Below are 23,068 nucleotides of genomic sequence, written 5' to 3' on the forward strand. Positions count from 1 at the left end.
GGGGTTCTCAAGTAAAATCTTACATAGCCAGGAAATCCCCCATGCTGCAGATATGTCCTTGCTGCCACATCTCTGCAGTGGGCTGCAGTTCCCTTCTTCCCTGCTGTCACCAAAGGAGCTCTCAGCAGAGGTGCTGGGATGTGTGTGGGACAGAGAGTCAGAGTGAACTTTCCAAAATAGGCCAAGCAGGAGAGAGGTTTGCTCCATAATGTGGCACCTAGATAGAGAAAATCTTCAAGTGGTTTTACTTTCATCACATAGCAGAGAACCCCTTAAGTTAGAGCAAACAAGGTCAAAACCCAGATCCTTCCTTGTTTGGGTCCACAGGGAGCCTTGGCTCCCGCAAACCTCCAGGAATTATTTTGGCCCCATAATGGGAGCAAAAGAGAAGCTCCACTCCTCTGACCTGGCCCGCACCCTTGCCTATCTGGCTGAAAAAATGGACTCTGGGAAAAGTTGCTCTCATGCCATTACCAGTTAGTTTTGTTTGACACCCTCTAATTCTTGTGCTCTGTGTCCATCTCCTCTGTGCCATTGCTGTATTTGTCATGTCGGCTGCACCCTTCCCTCAGCTCAGCTCTTCCAGTCCCCATCCCCTTACCTGGTTTGAAATATGGAATCCCAGGATGGTTTGGGTGGGAAGGGACCTCAAAGCTCATCCTGTTCCACCCCTGCCATGGCAGGGACACCTTCCACTGTCCCAGGCTGCTCCAAGCCCCATCCAACCTGGCCCTGGGGATCCAGGGGCATCCACAGCTGCTCTGGGCAACCTGTGCCAGGGCCTCCCCACCCTCACAGGGAAGAATCTCTTCCCAAGATTTGATCTAAATCTACCCTCTCTCAGTTAAAAAAAAAATCTACCCTCTTTCCCCCTTGTCCTGTTACTACCTGTCTGTGTAAAATCAGAAGTTAGTTCTCATATTACACTGATTTTTTTCCTTCACACCTTCAGATGGAGAGACCAGCTCTGTACACTGCATCAAAGCCAAAAATTAATTCTGTTTATATCATGGTACAATGCTGTTCTGTACCCATTTTCCCTCTTCTAGTTATCCCTGACATTTAATTTGCTTTTTTCATAGCTACTAAGCACCAATACCTCATTCCTGGAGATGTATAAAAGCCTGATAGTGTGTATGCTCATAGGAGATTGGTTCTCCCCTCTGCTGCACTGGACACTCACACAACCTGAATATCAGCTGATAAAATCCTGTCAAGGTCACTCAGCAGCACCTTCCAGCTGAAAGTGTGAAAACAGTAAATGAAGGATCTTTAGTAGAATTCCTCTTTCTTACAGTTTTTTTCATTAAAGGACATGATGCAGCTCTCTCTCTAATAGAATGGCTTAGTGAATAGAAAACTTGTTTGCAAGACTCCTGGGTTCCCATTCCCATTCTGTCCTTGTTCTGGTGGAACTCTGGCTGAGACTTTCAGAAGGGACCACTGTTCTTCAGTGTCTTCCTTGCCCAGGAGCAGCCATCAACACATCCCAGCTTTCCAGGGAAGCTGATCAGTCATTTCAGTGCCATCTGTGGGACCTGGGGCCTCCTAGCACCCAAAGCCCAGCCTGGTGCAGGATGAGCCTGTGAATCCCTGCCCTCACCTGTGCAAGGGGGTTACCAGTGTCTCTCTGAGAAGTTGTTGGGAATTTTGGTGTTGGCAGGGAGTGCCAGGCATGTGCAATGCATTATCACTAAGAACAATATTGCCTGGGACATCTGGGTCCCATTCATGAGCCTTTTTATTGGCAAAAGTGCCTTTTCTCTCAGAGGACCAAGCTTGCTGCCTTGGCAAAAGTGGATTTCCTTCTCCAGCACTTGAGGAAGAAGCAAATCGTGCTCCAGTGCACCCTGAGAATGTCATTTCTGATCGAGCTTTATTTTTCACCAGACAAGCCTCATGCTGGTCCTCCAGTAATGGAAACAATCCATGGAATTTGCACCATTTATGATTTAGATTTCTCTACTTATCCATGGCCAAGTTGAGGAAAAGAACAATTTTGTCACAATAAAGATGGAAGCTCATCATGGCCGTGGCTCGTCAGGGGAGAATTCATATGATGTCAGATTTGAGCTTGGTTCAAATCATCTAATGCAAATAATTGATGGAAAATGTTTGCATTTGTCCTTTTTGAGAAAAAAGGACAAAAAAATGAAGTCATTAAAAATGAAAGCAATGGCAAATCCACCACTTCTTTTGTAGTCTGTTCCAGTTGTTAATCATCTTTAGTGTTAAAAAAAAACCCCACTCATATTTCCCATTTGAATTTTCTTTGGCTTTGACTTCAGACATTTGTTCTTATTATTCTTTTCTCTGTTAAATCACAGAACCATTTTAGTACCCAGTTTCTAACCAGGAAGAATCCTATACATTACATTGCACTCATCCCCTTGATCTTATTTAATAAGCTAAACAGATTGAGTTCTCTAAGTCTTCATCCTATTTTTTTTCCAGCCTTTGGATCATTTTTGTTGCTCTTCTCTGCACCCATTTCAGTTTATTGACATCCAGTTACCAGTGTGGGTATCAGCACCACGTTTGTCCTGCCAGATCTGCTTTCACCAGTGTTCAGTGCAGATGCTGATACAATTTTCTTTTCCTTGCCCATTTAGACAAGCACCTTCATTAAAGCAGTATTTAGGCACTAGCTCAGCTGGCTTCCCATCTGTGTAAGACAAATGTGCAGTCCCCTTGGAGGTGGCATTGCCAGAGTTGAAGGTACTGCCTGTGTTGGGCTGTCTCTCAGACTGTTCTCCAGAACCTTTGAATTCAGTGAAAAACTAAATGGAAAAGGAAGCCAGATGAAAACTGAACAAATTTGACTAAGGGAGCTGCATGAATGATGAAGGGAAATCCCATTTATTCCCAATTTCTGATAAGAAATTGTTGGCAAGGAGAGAAAATCTTCTTTCTAGAGTCTGTTGCATGTTTCTTATCGTGGGTCAGAATTAATCTTGTAGTGTTTGATTTTCTTCTGCTTTGTTTCTAAATTCTCACCACCTGAGGCACCAGCCAGGCTGCAGCCTCTCTCCCCAGTCACTGTCATTGGTGTTGGTTTCACCTGGCAGCAGAGGAGCTCTCTTGTCCCACAGCAGGTGGGAGCCCTTGTGCTGTTGCAGGAGTTCCCAGGAGCTCCCACCCTGCTCAGTGTGACCATGGCTGTTCCTGTTTCTGGTGGAGGTCCATGGAGAACAGCTGAGAACAGCCAGCCCACAAAACAGCAGTGACTCTCCTCATCCCAGGACAGCCTTCCATGGGTATTTGCCCAAACCCATCCTCACTCCATGGCACTGACCTGCAAAGGAAGAGGCCCAGCTCCTAAAGCCCATTGCCCTTACCAGGGTGACTGGTGGGTTACAGCAAAAGCTTAAAGACTTCCCATGTTTTTGCATCACAGGGGTTGTTTATAGCCCAGAATCAAGCACCTTGAGCTGCTATCAAACCAGCTGAGCTGTAATTTACAGGGCAGAATATAACGTTGTGTGGGCTGAGCTCAAATTGACAAGCACTGGAGATGTTGCAATTCCACTTGTTAAAATTTGTTTACCAGGGAAGAAAAAATGAGGCAGGATGGAAGACAGGAACGTCTTTTCAAGTGTTTACCTTTCCAGCTCTCTTGTTTCTATTATTGCCATGTGGTTGGGTAACTCTAGAGTTCAACTTAGACAGCAATTTTTTTTATAACTCCCTTTTTTGGTCGTTCATAATTTTCTCACCAACAAAGAACTTCCTTCGGATGATTTTCATTACTCTGCCTCCAAACAAAGCACTCTAGAGCCAAATATAAACACAGCAGGTGATTGCTTTTCTCTGCTGTCTCCTTGCCTGGTTGCAGTGATAGCAGTCAGCTGGGCAGCATGTCTGACTCAGACAAGGTGTCCAGTCAGGCCATCCTGACAAAGCTCCAGGGAACACCCAGAATGCTGAATGCTTCCCTGGCATTCAGCATTCCCTCACTGTCCCCTCACAGCAGACAGGGGTTTGGGGCATGGGGTTCTTGTGGTACCTCTTCATGTGATCCCACAACAACTCCAGACCCCAACCCTCTCTTTGCCAAAGGCAGTATCCAGTGGCAAAGGAACTCAAAGTGGTTTTCAACACCAGCTGAAGAGAAGGCAGCATGACCAGAAGTGCTAACATTTGATGGAGGAAACCATCTGGGCACAAACTTCTTTTCTTGTGACAAAGAAAAAATTCTCCCATAAGATACTCATTTTGATCTCAGGCTTCTTTTCTCCTCTAAAAGTCACAATCCAAGTTTTCTTGCAGGCAACATCCTTTTCTTTTTTCCCGTTTGCTCAAAGGAGCAAACATATTTTATCAGATATCTTTCCCTTCCCTTCCCCTTCCTCTGAAATGTTTGTATGTTCTCATCCCAATGACAAACATCCATCTCAGGCTGGTTTCTGTTTTGCAGGCCCCTACCAAACTGCCCTAGAGCCTGGCTGCTCCTTCACTCCCAGCTTCCTCCTGTTTTACCTACAATATTTGGCAGTGGGAGCTGCCTGTGCTTAGCCAAACAGCTCACACTCAAATCCAGGTGGAGGGAGAGATTTTTCAAGCTGAGACACATTTAGATCAAACAGCAAATAATGAAAAAAATCATTGATCCACCTGCCAGGATGGAGCCTCCCCCAGGCTCTTGGGAGGAGGCAGCAGCATTGGACAAAGGCTGGTGCATCCCTTGCTAGTGCTACCATGGGCACAGGACAAAAGGATCCCTGAGGGGAGTAGTATAGCAGCAATTCACCACATGGACTTGGTGTTAAAAGAGAATCTGAACTGATGGGGAAACCCCCCATGAGAGACCTTGGTGGGCAGTCAGCACACAGAGCATCACCAAGGGGGTGAAGTGCAGGCTGGTAGAAGTGCAGACTGGGCAGCTGTGGGTTGTCTTCTCCTGTTTTCAGCAGACTTTTCTCAGACTGCTCACAAGAACTCTGTCCATGGACTCAGAGGTGCCTTTGAGTGGGATTTCAGAGGGAGATGCACAATTTGCCACAAGTCATAGCTGCAAAAGAAGTAATATGGAAGAAGCACTGAGATGTGCACACATACACAAGAGTCTCTGATAACCCATGACAAGGAATCCAGGGATTAAGGGCTTGGGTTTGCCAAAGGACTGAGACAGGAGAGTGAGGGATTCATGGAAACACAGAACCCAGAACTCCAGAAACTCATCACCTACAGAGCTTCCAAGGCAAAATTACCCCAGGTGGCTTTGCAGGGCCCCCCAGCACATGGCTTCCCAGTGCCAACGTTAAGGCTGGGAGCTCCCAAGCCTGTAAGCACTGGATGTTTGTGGCATGTAGCAGCAGGATGAAGGGGAACAGGAAAAAACTGTTCCTATGGTGCAGAGAATGTGCATCAGCCTGTGGCATAGCCCCAGCACTTCAGCCAGGCACTCTGAAGCACTGAGCTGAAGACAACTCTCACTGCAATCAAACTGGAACTGGTCCAGGAGCTGGCAGTGTTTTCTTTTTTTCTTTTTTATTTTTTTTTCCTTTCACATGTGAAAATAATAAACTGTGACTAACAGGATGATTTTGCACTCAAAGTCTTCTTGCTGGTACTAAGACTCCAAGGAGTCCAAATATGGTTGTATCCTTAGGTGCCCATGAACAGCTGCTGAAGCCACAGATGGGCTGAGCCCAGGGTAAGGTGACCTCTGGGGTGTTTCTTGAAGCTTCTTGCTTAAGCATGTTCATCCACAGCCACCTGGCAGCTGTGAAGGTGGAGATCTCAGGGAAACTCCTACATTAGCCTGCAATTCCTGAGAGGAGTGGGAGCTCTGTAGCTCTGCAAGCACTACTGCACCCAACATGTGTCTCATGGGCTAAGAGAGGGAACCCCATAAGGGCCCTTGGCATCCCAGCCCAGGCTGTGCTCAGCTTACAGGATGTTCTGGACCAGAGGAGAAGGTCAGCCTGCATCCCCAGTGACCATCTCTGTTTTGTCCACAGGCACCTGCACAACAACCGGATCCAAAGCCTGGGAGCCAACGGCTTTGATGGGCTGCACAGCCTGGAAACCCTGTGAGTGCCTGTTTTATTCTCTGCCCTAAAAACATGGGGTGTGCTCATCCCCCAGCACAGAATGCATTGTCAGATTAACCCCTTTTCTCACCCAAAGATGGGGTAACTGAGAGGCATTTTAAAAACTTTTATTTTATTTTCAGTCTCATGTGAAGGGTGAGACAATACAGATGTTATAATTCACACTATCACAATCAGAAGCCAACTATTTCCTAATTACAATACATTATAAGTGTTTCTTGGCCTATCAGCTTTTTGCCACGCCATGCTGTAAATGCCTTAAAGCCAATCATCTAAAATTATCCCTCATGGGTCTTAATACAATGCATCTTTCATAGCTCTATTTCTCCAAAGTATCTAGTCTTATTTACAAAACCATCCTTTGAAACTTATTTCTAGTTCCATTTCTCTCTCAACAATGTCCTATTCCATAACATATCTAAGTCAACATTTCTTATCTCAAAGTTTACATACAGATACACACTATGTGAGCCTCCTGTCAAGCTTTAAGAAGTCTCTACAAATCCATTTCCCACATGCAGGAAAGGGGGCCAGCCCCACACATGTCCCTGGTCCCCAGGCACTGAGGGCAGCAGCAGGGCTGGCTCCTGGCACCAGTGGATGCCCAGGGCATGATGCCAACAGGGGAGGGAGAGCCTGAGCTTTCCTCCTGTGCCTGTGCTGCTGCTGCTGCAGGGCAATCTGTGCATGTGAGGAGTGTGGCTGAAGGGGTTCTGAGGCCCTGGACATCATTCCAGTCCAGGTGCAATCTCAAGGGCTGGGATGCATTCCCTTCTCAGGGATTGTGTCTCCTTCCTCAGCACACAGACATGGTCCTAAAGCCTCCCCAACACCTGACCACCAAAGTGAGAGGCTGGCTCAAGTTTGGGGCCTGTGAAGTCCTCAGGGGTCTGTGGGGTATCTCTGAGGGGAATCTCTGAGTGGTATCTGTGAGGGGATCTCTGAGGGGAATCTCTGAGGGGATCTCTGAGGGGATCTCTATGGGGTATCTCTGAGGGGAATCTCTGAGGGGATCTCTGAGGGAAACCTCTGTGGGGTATCTCTGACTGGATCTCTGAGGGGATCTCTGTGGGGGATCTCTGGATCTCTGAGGGGGATCTCTGAGGGGGATCTCTGTGGGGGATCTCTGAGGAGATCTCTGGGGGGAATCTGAGGGGAATCTCTGAGGGGGATCTCTGAGGGGTATCTCTGGATCTGTAAGGGGGATCTCTGTGGGGTATCTCTGAGGGGGTCTCTGAGGGGGATCTCTGAGGGGATCTCTGTGGGGTATCTCTGAAGGGAATCTCTATGGGGTATCTCTGAGGGGATCTCTGTGGGGGATCTCTGAGGGGGATCTCTGAGGGGGATCTCTGTGGGGTATCTCTGACTGGATCTCTGAGGGGATCTCTGTGGGGGATCTCTGAGGGTATCTCTGTGGGGATCTCTGAGGGGGATCTCTAATGGAATCTCTGAGGGGGATCTCTGACTGGATCTCTGAGGGGATCTCTGTGGGGATCTCTGTGGGGATCTCTGAGGGGATCTCTGACGGGATCTCTGTGGGGATCTCTGAGGGGGATCTCTAATGGAATCTCTGAGGGGGATCTCTGACTGGATCTCTGAGGGGGATCTCTGAGGGGATCTCTGAAAGGATCTCTGTGGGGATCTCTGAGGGGAACCTCTGTGGGGTATCTCTGAAGGGATGACTGTGGGGGATCTCTGAGTGGATCTCATGTCTGGTGGCATCACCCCCAGCCAGCTGATTTCATTGTGCTTGGCGTGGCTGGGAAACAATCCATCAGAAGACTGCAGGGAGGATGGGAATCAGGAATGAACTCATCTCCAGGACACACCTTCAGGAAGGTAGATTGAGATCAGATAGTAGGAAGAAATTCTTGGCTGTGAGGGTGCTGAGATCCTGGCACAGGGTCCCCAGAGAAGCTGTGGCTCCCCCATCCCTGGAAATGTCCAAGGCCAGGTTGGACAGGGCTTGGAGCAACCTGGGATAGTGGAAGGTGTCCCTGCCATGGCAGGGCTGGAATGAGATGGGCTTTGAGCTCCCTTCCAAGCCAATCCATCTGTGATTAGCAGCAGGGAGCTCACCCTGAGCTCAGGGACAGTTTCATCCCACAGCCTGGCCACACATTCCCTGTGCTGTGACAGCTGCATGAGCAGCCTGGGCCTCATGTGCTGTGCGTGGGCCCAGGAGGAAACATAAACAAGCAAACAAATGAATTGAGGCTCTGAAAGACTGGAAGAGGTGCTTGATGCCTTCGATTGTGCAGAAATATGTCCCTTCATGCAGGCTCAGGGTCAGAGTCGGGCCCTCGCTTCATGCCAGGAGAACCAGGGGGTCCAGGTCATGGCAGGAGGAGATGCTGCTTCCCAGCATTCAAGTGCCACTCAAGGAGACTGGGCCCCTCTGTGCCCAGCATGGTGCCAACAGCAGCTATCGGGCAAGAGTGGCAGCAGCAGGCAAACCCCTGGTCCCCAGACACACTCCTCAGGGCAGGACCATGACACACATTGTCTCTGCCTTGCAGACTGGCAGATCCTGGGGCCACCCAGAAGGGCTCAGCTGGGGACAGGCTGAGCTGTGCCAGGGGTGGGAGGCTGATGGATAATCTCCTCTGGTGACCCACGGGTCCCAGCTTGGCTTTCTCCCCAGTCATTTCTGGTGGTCACAGGCAAATGTGTGAGGGCAGAGCTGTGGCACCCAGGCAGCACAAAGGCAGGAGCTGCAGGAGGAAGCAGAGAACTCACTGATGGAAGAAAACCTTGTTTGGGCTACAGCTGTACCAGACAGACACGCAGCAACATCCCAGCCTGCATGTGGGCAAACCTTTTCTGCAGCCAGGGTGGTTAGAGATGCTGCTGCCCATCCCAAGCAGGATGGAGTTGCAGAGGAAAAGATGGCCTCTTGTTCACTGGGGGAAAGACTAAAGGGTTTCATAGCCCTGGGAGATAATTCTGTTTCCACAGCTATTTCTGCTGAATGCTCATTTTCCCTCTCTCCTGCTCCCACTCTCACACTTTCTTTGCTTTTTGCTGCTCATCTGAGGAGCCACCCAGCACCTGGGGAGCTCTGTGTCCCCTGTGCCTGCTCAGGAGCCAGGGCTGTGCAGCAGTGTGGGGACTCTGGAGCTCTGCAAGCCCTGTCTCTGCTCTGCCGATCAGGAGCCCTGGGAGGATCCAGCCTCCAAGGGTGGTCCTGTTGGAGCAGGGCTCTGCTGTGCCCAGGCCCTGCAGGATGGTGTGAGGGTCCCACAGCCCCACCCTGCAGAGCTGCCTGCAGCAGGGACAGTGCTGGGGCAGGCAGCTCCAGACTCTCCACACTCTCATCCATGTCTGATTGCTCTGAAAAAGGGCCCTCCAGAGCAATGAGAGGCCTTCTGCTCCTCTTGGCCTGAACATCCTATTCTCTCCTTCAGGCCAGCAGAAATTCCAGCTCAGTGATCCTTGAGGAATGGGCGTTCCTCAAGTGGAGCCATCCCCATGTCAGTCCTGAGCTGGGTCTGCTGACCAAAGCTGGGCAAGCTCTGGAGCTAAAAACTGCCAAGCATTTGGCTGCACTGTCCCAGCCAAGCTGCTGGACCTGCATCTACCTTCCACCTCTCAGCTCCTGTGCATGTGGAGACGATTACAGTCTCCACATTTATCCTTTAACTCAGATTATGATTACATTCTGTTGACAGCACTTAGCACATTTTCTTGGCTTGTGGAGGCCAAACCATGCTCTCAGTTACCCCGTGGGTGTTACCTCCTGGAAGGCAGCAGGATGGTAAGGGTTGGTGAAGACAGAAATTTCTCCAGGGTTCCTAAAATGAGTATTTGTGGCCAGATGCTGATTATAAACCAGGCACAATAGTTGAAAAACTGTAATATTTGAATGGAAAACATTGTTTCAGGTTTTTCAGAAGAGCCTGGGAAGTTTTAGGTGCAAAAACCTCTGTCTCCCTAAGGGAAATATTTCTTCTCATATTCAGCTAGTCAGGAAAACTTCTATTTTTATTAAATGCCAAAACCCTGAGAGAAGCAGCAGGCACTGCCCCATGCAGGTCTCAGCAATGTGTGAGCTGCATAAGTACAGCCACACTGCTCACCTGCTCCAAGTCCCAGCAGTTCTGCAAAAACAGATCCCAGTGGAGCATCTTTGTTCTTGGAGAGGGCTTGGCCCTGATATTTCAGGAGGTCAGCAAATCTAGAAAGAGGTGAAACCAGATGAATGACTTCACATTTCCCTTGCATTGACCTGCAGCTCCTGTGCACAAGTCAGCTCTGCCAAGTGCACAGCAAGAGCTGCTCTGTGTTCTCCACACTGATGGGGGACAGGCAGATGTGCAGCACCCACCAGGCCTCAATGAGTCAAATACCAGCATGAAACTGGAGAAAGCCGCTCCAAGAAGACATTTTCTCTGTCAGGGCAAGACCTGGCTGCTCCCCAGCAACCCCCCCAGCCTTCTCTTTCTGGGAAGGAGAGCTGGCAGGTAGGCTGGAAGCAGCTCAGAGCCTGGGCCAGGTTCCAAAGGGGTTTCGAAAGAGCCCTGTAAAGCAGTGAGATTCCCTCTGCAGCTCCCACCAGCCTGAGAGATGGCACAGAACAACCCTGCAGGGCTGTGGGAAGAAGCCCCAAGCTGAGCCATGGAACCAGGGATTAGATGGTCACAGTGGGAGCAGCTTGGCATTTTTTAGCCCTTTCCCAAAGACATGGAGAGAAAGAGAGAGTAAATATCCTGATGTGACACATTCTTCCTGTAGCCTCTCTGGGTAACAGCCTCGATCCTCCACACAAGGTGTAAGGTGAGGGGAAATGCAGGGAGGAGGCAGCACTGCCCTGCTGGGCATGGAGACCAAAAAAACCAAGGGAAGGACATCCATCACCTACTGGCATGGGCTTGGCCTGTGGCCCAGGTGAATGTTTGGACCATAGCAAATGGCCTGGCACAGAGGGGTGAGGGTATCCTGAGTGGGTGAGGGATGGGGAACTGAAATGAAAAAGAATCAAGAGAAGCACCATGTCTTGCAAGAAGTCGGTGCAAGGCATGCCAAGAGCTGAGACTGCAGACCCAGTGCTCTTCACATTGCTTCCCTGTTCCAGATCTCCCCTGTCAGTCCTGCCCCATCCTCCTTTGGGATGTTTAACTCCTGCTGTAAAACATCTGTTTTACAGCAGCATCACCTGTTTCTGCCATTTGGATGGAAAGATCTTGACTTCTACATTTCCTGATTATCTTAGACTTAATTTCTCAGTCTTTAACAAAGCAGCAAGAAGGGCAAGGGGTTTAGACATCTTCTAGTGAGAGGTGTCCCTGCCCATGGCAGGGGCTTGAAGAGAGATGATCTTTAAGGTCCCTTGCAACCCAAACCATCCCATGATTCTGTGATGAGATTTGTTTTGTGTCATAAGCCTGGTGAGTAGAAGTATTATGGGAAAGCTGATGGAAGGAACAGTTCAGCTGCAGCCAGGAGCATCCCTGCAATGGCAGAGACTGTTTTTTGGGAACAGCAGACCTTGTGCTCAGGGCTGGGGCAGAGCTAGGGAGAGTGTGGCTGTGGTTTCAGCCAAAGGCTGAAAGGTGCTAACACAGGGGCCAGCTTCCCCTCTGCTCTGGAAGGAAAGGATTTCTCATGAGAGGATGGATCCCTGTGACACCAATTTCCACAGGGAGGCTGGTCTCATGCCCAGGTTTCCTCCTTACCACCTTCACCTGGAAAGCTGAGCAGTGTCCTAAGGTCCTTGAGCTTTGCTATCAGTCTGAGCACAGTCTAAAGGCTGATGAACAATTGCCTCATCTTTTCAGGATACCCCCACCTCACAGTGCTCAACTTCGGCCTTGTTAGGTAGATTGTGATAACACTGAGTTTATCCCTCTGTGTCCCCAAAATAGGAATATTTCATGGATCACAGCTGAAGGGGAATGAGTGAAGCCCCCCTGCATGGCCAAGCTCCAGGTCACTGCTCTGTGCAGAGGGATGGGAGGGGAAGCTGACCTGAACCTGTGCAGCCACAGGTGTTTGAGAGTGTGTGTGTGTCCCTCAGAGCTGGCCCCAAATTCCATCTCCAAACAGCAGCACTCACGGACCATCATTCAGCATTGCCCCTTCCCTGCTATCAGGCAGCCTCAGGCCACGGTGTCCCCATGGCAGAACAGAACAGAGCCCAGAGAGCAAGTGCAGAGTGCAGCTGGAAGGGACAGAGGCTCCTCAGGGATCTTCCAAAGCCTCCACCAAAGCAGTTGTGGAAGTGACGCATTGGAGATCCCATCCCAGTGGCATTTTCAATGAGTCACTTCCACAAGGGCTTTGGTGGAGGATTTAGGAAGATCTGTGGGATGGCCCTGGGATGGGATCTCTCCTTTGAAGAGAGAAGCTTTTTTTCTCCCATCAGGCTGTATTGCCCAAGCAGAAAGAGGGGTGGTGGTGGCCCTGGGGGCTGACTGTCACACACACACACAGCAGGAAGCCTGATGAGGATGAGGGTTGCTGGGGGCTCTGGTACAAGGCAGGAGGGCAGCAGCAGTGGCTCTGGCAGGTCTGTGGCTCAGCTGGGCTGGCAGTGCCAAGCAGCACCCTGGCAAGGCATGTGCAGGGTCCCCACCACAAAATCCACCTCCCATTCTGTAGGAGTGATGGGGGGTAGGATGGTCAGGATGGACAGAGAGGAGATATCTCTGCAGCCAGGGCTTGGAACTTGTGGGTTATTGCAAAGGGCCTGGGTGCAGGGCCCTGCTGGGAGCTGCCAGCCACAGCTGGAGCAGGCCCCAAAGAGGAGCCCCAAAGAGAGAGAGAGAGAGGGGGAGAGAGGGCGAAGAATAAGAGGATGAATAAATCTTCTTCTGTGTTGAATATTCTGATTCTCACTAACCAATCTAGTACAAGATACAAATCCTATAGCATTTCCATACAGCCTATAAGAATCATTACATTCCCATACTGTGTTACATTTTAAACCCTAAAAACTCCTCTCTGGGCCCCTTCTGCCAGGCTAGTAGGGTCTGCTCTGACCCTTGGGCCTGTCTGCAAGCAGAGGGTGTTGTTCCATCAAAAGGGGATCACCTTCAGCTGGCCACACCATTGTTTTCCAGTTGTTCAGTAACTGAGCTATCTCAAAGCTTGCTTTCATTTCAGTCTTGCTTATAGTTTCCATATTCTCAAAATCTTTTGCCAGGCAATCATATTTATAAGGCTTTCCTGTTTCATCTTCCCCAACAACATTGCCCAACACCTGCTCAGAGCTCTGTCTGGAGCTGCTGAGGCAAAGAGAAAAATGCACAGTAAGAGCTGTGGCCCTGCTGTGGGCTCTGTCATGGACACAGCCGGGTCCCAGGGAGGAAGGACAGGGCCAGGGCCCTCCTGCCTTGGCACACTCACACAGCCCCTGGTGCTGGCAGAGAGCAGAAGCCTGTCCTGGCAGTGTCCTGCCTTCCCAGCCAGCCCCAGCAGGGCCAAGGTGACTCCTGGGGCACAGGCAGGGCTGGGGAATGAATGGCTGCTCCCCAGGACCAGCTCAAAGTGCTGGAGGCCTCCAGGCTGCAGCCAAAATAGGAACAATCTGCCCCAGAAGTGCTGCTCCTCTGGGAAATCTCCAGCCTGTCTCTGCCATGGACGTGCTCAGGGAGGCCACGCAGCCCTGCCCATCCCCTCCACCTGAGATGACCCCGCTGTTTCCTCTCTGCCTGGATTCTCCCTCCCCCTCTGCATCCCTGCCAGCTCCTCCGCCCATCACACAAAGGAGATAAATCACTTGGAAAGAGCAAATCTCCATTCATTTAAAAACCTTTTAATTTATTTTTAAAAAATAGCACTAATAAATTAGAAACGTCTCCCAGAAGGGCTGAATCCAAAACCCTCTGGCTCCAGGCACTTTATCTGCCTAACCTTGCCTCACAGGAAATGCCCTTACCACAGCACCCATCCCATTATCTGGATAATTAGTCGAGTCTGTAAATGCAGAGCAGAGCTGGAACCTACCAACTCCTCTGGAGAGCTGGATTTTCTATGGGAGAGGAAAAAAAAAGAAAAGAAAGTAAGAAAATTAATATAAAGTACACCTTGGGCAATGAAGGCAGGAAGAAGGAAATGGGAAATATCTCCAATACAGCTCATGCAAGGGTTGTTTAACACTTTAAGGGCCAGGCAGGCTTTGCTGTTTTCCCAGAAAACTGTCTCAAAATGGTACCTTGCACCTCAAGTGGATCTCTCTCCATCAGCATGTTTAACTTGAAGCCTTTTGTGCAGTCTCTTGATGTTAATCCTAAATCTGTACAATTCCCAAAGCAGCTGATGGATCTGACCCCTCAAGGACACCCTGTTTGCTGCACTGAGCTGCTCTGGTACTTCCTCAGCATCCTGATGATCCAGTGTCAGCATGGCTCCCCAGGCAGCTCAGCAGAGCTTCCTTGTGTGATCCCAAGCTGCCCTGCCAGAGGATGGGAGGGACTTCAGGAGAAAGCTCAGTGTCTTGGTTTGAAAAGCCAGGTGTCTGCTAGGGAGGGCAGGAGCCTCCCCTGAAATGGAAAATGTAAATGTCCTCCCTCTGAATTATTATAATTTTGAAATTAAAAGACTCTCAGGGAAAGATATGGGAGCAGGAATAACAGTTCTTTATTAGTGAAAAAAAAATTAGAAATGTAGATAATACAAACCAACACTGCCAGAGTCAGAGCAGTCCCTGTCCCCTGTGTGTCAGGGGGTGGCACAGCCCCATCCCATGGGGGCTCAGCCCTCCTGCAGTGCCAGCTGTGGCTCTGCTGGAGCAGGGATCCTGCACAAGGGGGGAGTTTTCCTCTGCAGCTCCAGGGCTGCTGCAGATGGGCCTGGGCTCCCTCTGGCCATGCAGGGCAGCAGAAGCTGCTCCTCTGGCAATGCCCTGGGCAAAGGCTGCTGGGCTGTGCCAGGCTCAGATTGTACCCAGGTAGGAATGCTTGGCTCCTCCCCTGGGCGCAGCATCTCCCCATGGGATGATGGAATTGGATCAGCCCTGCAGGGACACTCAGTGGCCATGGACAGCAGAGATCTCCTGGAGGGAGGATGGGCTGTGGGAGAGATAAAGAAAACTGCCCAATGAACAGCAGAGAACTGCCCCAGCTCTAACAGATGGGGATAGAATTCACATCCCCAGCCACATCTTGCAACCTAAGGCACTCAGCTACCCAGACTGAGGGGATGGGGAAAGGAAGGGGACACGTGGCTTTTTGGAAAGAGGGCCACAGCTCAGGGCCCTGGCTGCATGGGTCCAGTTCACTAACTGCTCTGATCACTGCATAAGTGGAAAGTGACTTTTCCAAACAGTGAGAGTCACCTCTAAAACTGAACTGGCAAACACACCTGGCACTGACTGGGTGTCTCCTTGGGCCCTTGTCCCAGTGTGCTGCAGCTTCTCCCCCTAAGGCAGGAGCCTGGACTACCAGGAACGTGCCCTCCCTGGTGCAGCTCAGCTCTGAACCCATTGTGCCTTGTAACCAGGCTGAGCTTTGGCAGAGCAAAAGCCCAGTCAGACATGATATTTTGCAGGTTTATAAAGAAAAAAAGAGAGAAAGTGAAGGCAGTCCAGGTGAAAAGGTGGTTCTGGAGGTGCTGCACTTTTCCATAGCTCATCTCCATCGCGGGACTCTCCCTGTTCTCCCTTTGCCCACCAGACCCTCACACCCCCTCCTGCACCTGGCCAGCTCTCCAGCCTGCCTCCCCCTGCCACTGATCTTGCAATGAACAACAGCACAGGGGCTCTCCAAGCTCCAGCCTCTGAGTCTGCACACATGCTGTGACCCATCCTCAGCTCCTCTGCTCTTTGGGCTTCCTTTTGCCCAAAGCCTTTCCCTGTTGCCAGAGCCTTTCCTGTCTGTGCCTCTTCCTCCCGAGGTGTGTGATGTGAAGTGATGCCTGTGCAGAGCAGGAGCAGCCCTTGCAGGCAGCAGAAGGGCAGCAGAGGCAGCTGGGGGCACATTTCCACTATGGATGTGCTGATGCACAGGAGCTCTGCTTCCATCCCACGTCCCTCCTGCCAGCAGCAGAGCTCCAGGGGCTGATCCCCAGCCATTTGTGCACCTTGGGGAGCAGGTAGAAATCCTCAGCTTCTGTCCTGCAGTTGGGGAATGCTCTGCTGTAGAGCAGGCTTCCCTGAGCTTTGCCTTCCTCTCCTTCCCCTCCTCCCTGCCTGCCTCCTGAGCCATCAGCTCGTGGGTGTTTCTGTGTGTCCCAGCACCCAGAAATGAGGTCCCTTTGAATGTGCATGGCAGAGGGTTAAATACATCAAACATTTCTCCATCACCTCTGTCAGTCAGAGAGCAGACAGGAGTCCTGGGTGGAGCAGCCACACACTGGACACTGCTGGGATGTTCAGTGGGGGTCAGAGCTGCACTGGGAGGGACTGGTGGCTGCAGGGGTGCAAGGCACAACCCACAGACAGTCAGCAATGGACCATCAGTGCCACAGAAACCCTGTAAAGTGCTGCAGCACCCTGTCAGTGAGAGGCTGGGACATTTCCAGATTCTCTGAATCCTCATTCAGAGACTGCTGCTTGCTCCTGGCAGGAATCATGTACCCCAGTACCTGACAACCTCCCCACAGTGGGCAGCCCATCTCTGCTCCTTTGGGACACACATGCACTCCTCAAGTTCCATCATAGCCTGGCTTCTCCTTATAGCTGGCAAAAGAAAAAAAGGGGGGTTTTCTAGGGTGTGATAATGTCCCAGTGAAAACACTGACCCTAGCAGATGAATCCCATGGTGGGTCTTACCTCTCTGCAGTGCATGTGAACATCCCCCTCTTCCTTAGGGAATGGGGACATTGCCTGGAGCCAGACAAGTGCTCTGGGTCCTTCCACATCCCCCTTCCCTCCTCTCACTTCTTATAGCACTGGCAGCATCTCATCCCCCAGGCCAAGCTGGGCAAGGGTATAGTGGATATTTTTATTCTCAAAGAGGGGGAGAGAATGATGCATTTGACTTTATTTTATTAGAAGGCTAATTAATTACTTTATGATACTATATTATTTTATATTATATTACACTATGTTATATTATATCTAAACTGAATTTGCTAAGCACTCAACTCTGCACACAACTGTACAGAATTTCGTGACTGTCCCAGCAACACACACACTTGGCCCTGATAGGCCAAGGAAACAAAACACTAATACTGTGGGTAAACAATTTTTATATTGCATTTTACTTTTGCACAAACACAGGCACAGCAAATGAGATAAGAATTGTTATGATCATTCTCTGAGGTTCCGAGAATGTGAATCTCAGAAATGTTCTTGGGAAGATGGTTTTGCTTTTCTCTGTGAGGAGAAATGTGGCTGCACAAGGGCACACACACACTGCTGCCACCTGTGGTAATCACATATCCTCTGGACAGAGAGAGACATAGCTCTCCCAGGATTTCCTGGGAAGCTGTGAGAAAGTTCAGAGAAGAAAATAAGAAACAATTCTTATCTCCACTTGCTGCACCTGTTGCTGTGCACATGTGGAATGTGTTATGGAGATTGTTTAGCAAAGAGTAGTTTCTTAATTAGACACTAGATAGTGTTTGGATTAATTGACCAATTAAGTTAAAGCTGTATGAGACAGTCTGTAAGAGTTAGAAGTTAATAGTATAGTATAGTATAGTATGATATAGAAGAGTAAAGCAATTATTCAGCCTTTTGCAATCATAGAGTCAATGCTAATTATTCCCCATTCAGGGGACCATTGCCATGATAGCCACTGCCAGGAGAGTGGGCTTTGGGCTGGTGCTACACAACAGAAAGTGTTGCAAGCATTAAAAAAACCACTTGGGGTGCTTAGGGACATGTTCTAGTGTGGGGTTAATGCTTGGACTTGATGATCTTGGTGTTTTTAACCTTAACAAATCTGTGATCCCATAAAATACAGCACCAGATTGTGCAATTATTTTTCATATTTGAACTAATCTGGCAAGCCATGACTGGATGTGTGGAGTCTGGGTAAAGCTGTCTGCTCAGTACTGGGCAAGAGGTCAAACTACATGGTCACCATGGCCCCCTTGGGCTTCCAGACTACCAATTAAATCATTTCCAGTGCTTGATTTGCCCACAGTAACCAGCACAACTAGCAGAGGCAGTAATTACATTTATTGGCAGCTTGATGAGGTGCCAGCACAGGACAGGTGGAAAATGCAGGTCCTCAGAGGAGGCTGCACAAAGTCCCCTCCAGGCACCATGGTAACATCTCCAACCCCACTGGGACTGAAATAGTCAGCAAATGTCCCATCTACAGCTTCTAATCTCACTTCATCTTCAGGTTTATTAGCTGCAAATTTGTGGTGTTTTGTGGCTTATGGAAGAATTTATAGTACTATATAATTTTTTTTTTTTTGGCTTCCTGTGTGGAACCACTAATAGTCCCTAACAGGCAGAAAATTGACCTGAGACTCTTTCCCCTCCTTCTCTCCTTTTGGCATGACTGAAGATATTAATAGTTCCAGGCTGCTTGCTGTCAGCTTCAAATCACCCTGGCAGTTAAAGCCCAAAATAACTGGGCCTTTGATGTCAACTTACTTTTATTTCTAAATAAACAACAGTGTTGGTTAAGATCTTCCAAATATGAAGCTATAGGCTCCCTCTAGCAATGAAAACAATGGAAAACCAGCCAGTTCACTGTGTCTTGGGCAGACTGGGTGACCTTTCAGAGGCTTTCATCTCAAGCAGAAGAACAGACAAGGCTCCTCCTGCTATCCCACTGCCATGCTAGGGCTGGTAACTTTGAGCCTAGCTCAGGAAAGGGATTATTCATAGCCATTGCTCTTGCACATCAGTTCTGAACCTCTTTTCTGACTGATTTCACTTTCAAAAGTCCTTGATAATGGGGAAATCCCCCTTATGTCATGCTTATAATTTTTGATTTATTTTTGCTGTTGTGTGGCTTCCCTATTACTTGGCATAGCCATGGCCATGGTGTGTTGCCATCCTTCCACCAAGTAATGCTGCCCTTGATTTCCTTTGTGCCAAAAAGGATAACACTCCTGTCCTTTTAAAAAAAGGAGGAGAGAAAAAAAATTCCTTGTGTTCTTTCCCTGAGTAAACAGCAGAATTCAGGGATTAATTCAGGACTGGAGGATCCTTTTCCTCAGTTGCTTTTTCTCCCTGATTTCTAATTTTGTTCCTGGGTTCTTTGGGAGAGCAGGAACTCCTCATGGCACAGGAAAGGGATATTTGAGGTGATCCAGGGGAAGGTTCCTGGTGTTTTGGATGAGAAATGGATGAAATTGAAGTGCTGGGGAGGGAAGGGTTGTCCTTTAATCATTCCTTTAATTATTCTAGGGAGACAATGCCTGTGCTGAGGAATTTTCCTATTTCCTGGGATAGGAATGAGGGAAAAGTAAAAGGAAATTTCTGTGCTGAGTTATTAAGGATGAGCAACAACCAATGAGCTTTTTCATGTGGGAAACCCCACACGTCACACACAAAGAGACAGGAGAGCAGACAGGAGTCCTGGGGGGAACAGCCACACTCTGGACACCACTGGGACTTTCAGTGGAGGTCAGAGCTGCACTGGGAGGGACTGGTCAGACCCCAGGGCTGGGGCAGCACTGCCAGGTCCAGCTCCCTTGGGCCAAGAGCCCTCCTGGGCCACCCCAGCCCATGCCACAGCAGTGCAGTGGGAACACTGAAGTGGCTTTTTGCAGCTTTCTCTGCTTCATCCCAAATCTGGAAGCAGTGGGAAGGTGGCAGAATGTGGAGCTGGGGAAGCAAAGCATTGCCCAAGTACCTCAGGGAAGGCAGGGAGAGGAAGGGAACCCTTCAAGGTGTTTGCTCCAGCAGCTCCATTTCCTACATCCACCAGTTCCTGGAGAGGGTTTGTGACTGATGGGCAGTTCTCTGGCATGCTCAGGAGAGGAAATTTTGTTGCCACTGGAGTCAAAAAGCAAAACCACCCCTGACTCACTGAGCTGTGAGTTCTTCCAATCTGAGTCCTGGGGAAGAAGCTCTGGAAATCCAAGAGCAGGCACATGGGCTGGGCCAAATTCCCCATTGACAGCAGGCAGAGAGGAGATGTCTGGGCCAGATGGAGCCTGACAGCACCTGTGGAAAGAACCTGAGGACTGGATTTCTCTAAATGAACAGAAACTTCCCCATGGGCAGGAAAACCCTGGTGGAGGTTGAATGCTGTGTCTGGTCATTGGTTGGACCAGAGCCCAACTCCAGTTCTGTGAAAGAAGAAGGGACATATTGCAAATCAACAGCAACTCCAACATTGATGAGGGAGAGAAAATGTCCATCTGACTCCATGGATATCAGAAGGCTAATTAATTACTTTATTATACTATATTATTCTATACATCTAAAACTGAATCTGCCAAGCACTCAACCCTGCACACAACTGCTCGCACTGCACAGAATCTCATGACTGTCAGCCAACAGTCCTGACACACACACCTGGCTCTCACAGGCCAAGGAAACAAAACACCATCACTTTGGGTAAACAATATCCATATTGCATTCTACTTTTGCACAAACACAGGCACAGCAAATGATAAGAATTGTGTTTTCTTTCTCTGAGGTTCAGAGAAGGCGAATCCCAGAAATATTCTTGGGAAGATGTGCCTTACATTTCTCTGTGAAGAGAAATGTGGGGCTACAGGGACAGGGAAATTTTTTTCACATCATGGTTTGGGTCTGGGCTTTGGGAAGAGTGGCCCCACTGCAGGGAAGAGATGGCACCTGAGGACCATCCTGAGTGCTGGTTTCTCCCAGCCCTCTCCATCCAGCTGAACCCCATGAACTGGGCAGAGCTGGGCCCGGAGCTGCCCTGGGGACACGTCAGCTTGAGAGCAGCACTCCATCCAGAGCAGCCACCTGTGAGCAGCACCCAGTGACCTGCTCCCCAGAGCAGCTGGGCTCTTTCCAGGAGGGAGGCTCACCTCCCCAAACCCAGGAAGCAGGGCAGGAGCGAGCACAGGCATTGTCTCCTCTGAACAGAACAGAACAGAACAGAACACTGGCAGCCACAGTGCAGCAGCAGGACTACACCTGGTTGCATTTCCACTTTCCAACAAGCCCAGTGGCTGCCAGCATTCCAAGATGGGCTTTTACCCAGCAGGAGCTGCTGAACACAATGAATGCTCTTTGTATGTGTCAAGTGCAGAGGGGAGGGAGGCCCCGGGATGCTGCCAGGGCTGGGAGCGCTGTGTGTTCGCTCAGGAAGGGCTGGTCCTGCACGTACTTGCTCACATGGGGAGGTACAAACAGAACCTTCATCTGCTGATGAAAGACCAGCCTGCCTGGAAGAGGTGCAGGCTGGAAAGGAAACACATTTTTAAAGACAGGAGCAAATATTACAGCAGGATGAATTATTCCCTGTAAATAATACCGGTTGCAGATCTAAGATCCCTTGTTCTGTTAGTGAATCACAGGTGAGCCAAGGCTCCTCTCTGCTGGGCAATATTTTCCATCTGTTGGCAGCTCACAGAAACAGCCCTGTGCCATCACAGGAAGCCTCCACAGTGGCAGTGACACTGCAGTGATGGGCTGAATGTCACCTGGGGCTGGGGCTCACAGAGCCTCTTCTCCAGGGACCATCCCTTGGCTTCACACAGGGTCACCCCAGCCCCAGTTTGTGGTGCAGGGAAGTGGCACAGGCAGACACCCAGTCTTGAATGACCTCTACAGCTGCCTGCTCCCTGTGGAATCTCACTCTAATTTCAGGGAGTCACTGCAGGGTGAAATTTTTAAATGCACCTTATGTGCATAATTTGGGGCTGTCAGTCGACTTAGGCTGCTAATGCCTCTGATTTCAACCAGTGCAGGGATCTGGAGGTTAATCAGATTTGACTGATGCTTTGAAAATGCCCAGTGGGGTCCTGCCTGCACTTCCCATTGCTTGTTCACTTGGGAAATCCACTCCTGTATCTTCCTGAGCAGCAGAGAAGGGATGCCATTACCAGTCCTGCCCCTGGTAACCAAACCTGTGCAGTGAGAGCCCTCAGCCAGGCCCTGATGGAGCCTGGCAGTGCCATCTACAGACTCTGGCCAAGAGCACCCAAGCAGCTGATAGGGAGCTACAAGCCAAGAGTGAGGCTATCAGCAGCCAGGTGTTGGGCTATTTATCCTTGAATAGATAAATTTGGGCTCAAGCAGGGAAATCTGAGGAAAACCACTGATCTGCTTGGAGCAGGATGAGAACAGAGTGTGCCAGAGCAAGTTCAGGGAGAGGCAGAGCTCTCCTGCCTAATAGATGTGAGGAGGGGACACCACTCCTGTTCCACTCCTGGGCCCTGGGACAGGCACAGCAGCTTCAGGTGTGACCCTGCCACCACTCTGGGCAGGCAGAGCTCAGGGTCTCACCACCAGCCCTGTGCTCCTCCCCTGCTGAGTGCCAGCACTGCCAACTATCAGACAGCATGAGCCCTGCCTGGCTCCTACAGGAGCAGGATTCATCTGCTCAAATCTCTGCACAGAGCACCTGCATCCAGATCCCTGTGTAACTGGAGGAGGGAGAACTGCCCTCAGTGTCAGGGGACAAACCCTGCCACACCAGGACCTGCCACAGCACCTGGGCTTCTCAGGGAATCCAGCAGCAGGGTCTGGTGTGGACCTTGTCAGAGCTAAACCTGACAAAATCCACCCACAACAACCTCATTCCATGTTTTTCTCTTGGGTTTGTGCCCTATCTTGTAATTCTGTGATAAGCATTCCCTAAGACATAAATCATATAAACTGGAAGTCCTGGAAGGACCTATTTGGAGAGACTCTCTGGGTTGATTTCCTGTGTAAACACCTTCAGGGCAGAGCTGAGCTGGTGCCATGGAGTCGTTCCCAAGAGGGGCACTGGTAGTGAGAGAAGATGTAAGAGAAAAGGGGGCCAAGAGACATCATAACATAATGACCAAGCCTGGGCCAGAGGATGAGAATTACAGGGTAATTGGGCAGCAGCCCATTGCTGTGTAAATGCTCAGTTATTTCTGTTCCATAAACCACAATCCAGGTTACATGGTAATTACTTTGAGGTTCATTAAGTGTAATTATACAGTAATCTCCAGGAGCCAGTAATCATGTTCCAAAGTATCTACCACTTAAA

The 23,068-nt window shown here is 49.7% G+C and overlaps 1 protein-coding gene across 1 annotated transcript in view; it reads left to right on the forward strand.

Annotated features, from left to right (window-relative positions):
• The window catches only part of LGR6 (leucine rich repeat containing G protein-coupled receptor 6), a 172,279-nt gene that overhangs the window by 119,355 nt on the left and 29,856 nt on the right, over positions 1-23,068 (forward strand). The window contains exon 6 of the mRNA XM_054648754.2: positions 5,964-6,035. Within this exon, the coding sequence (XP_054504729.2) occupies positions 5,964-6,035 (72 nt within the window). The remainder of the gene's footprint in view (positions 1-5,963; positions 6,036-23,068) is intronic.

This window comes from Agelaius phoeniceus, chromosome 25 (assembly GCF_051311805.1).
Source record: "Agelaius phoeniceus isolate bAgePho1 chromosome 25, bAgePho1.hap1, whole genome shotgun sequence".
Taxonomy (NCBI): Eukaryota; Metazoa; Chordata; class Aves; order Passeriformes; family Icteridae; genus Agelaius; species Agelaius phoeniceus.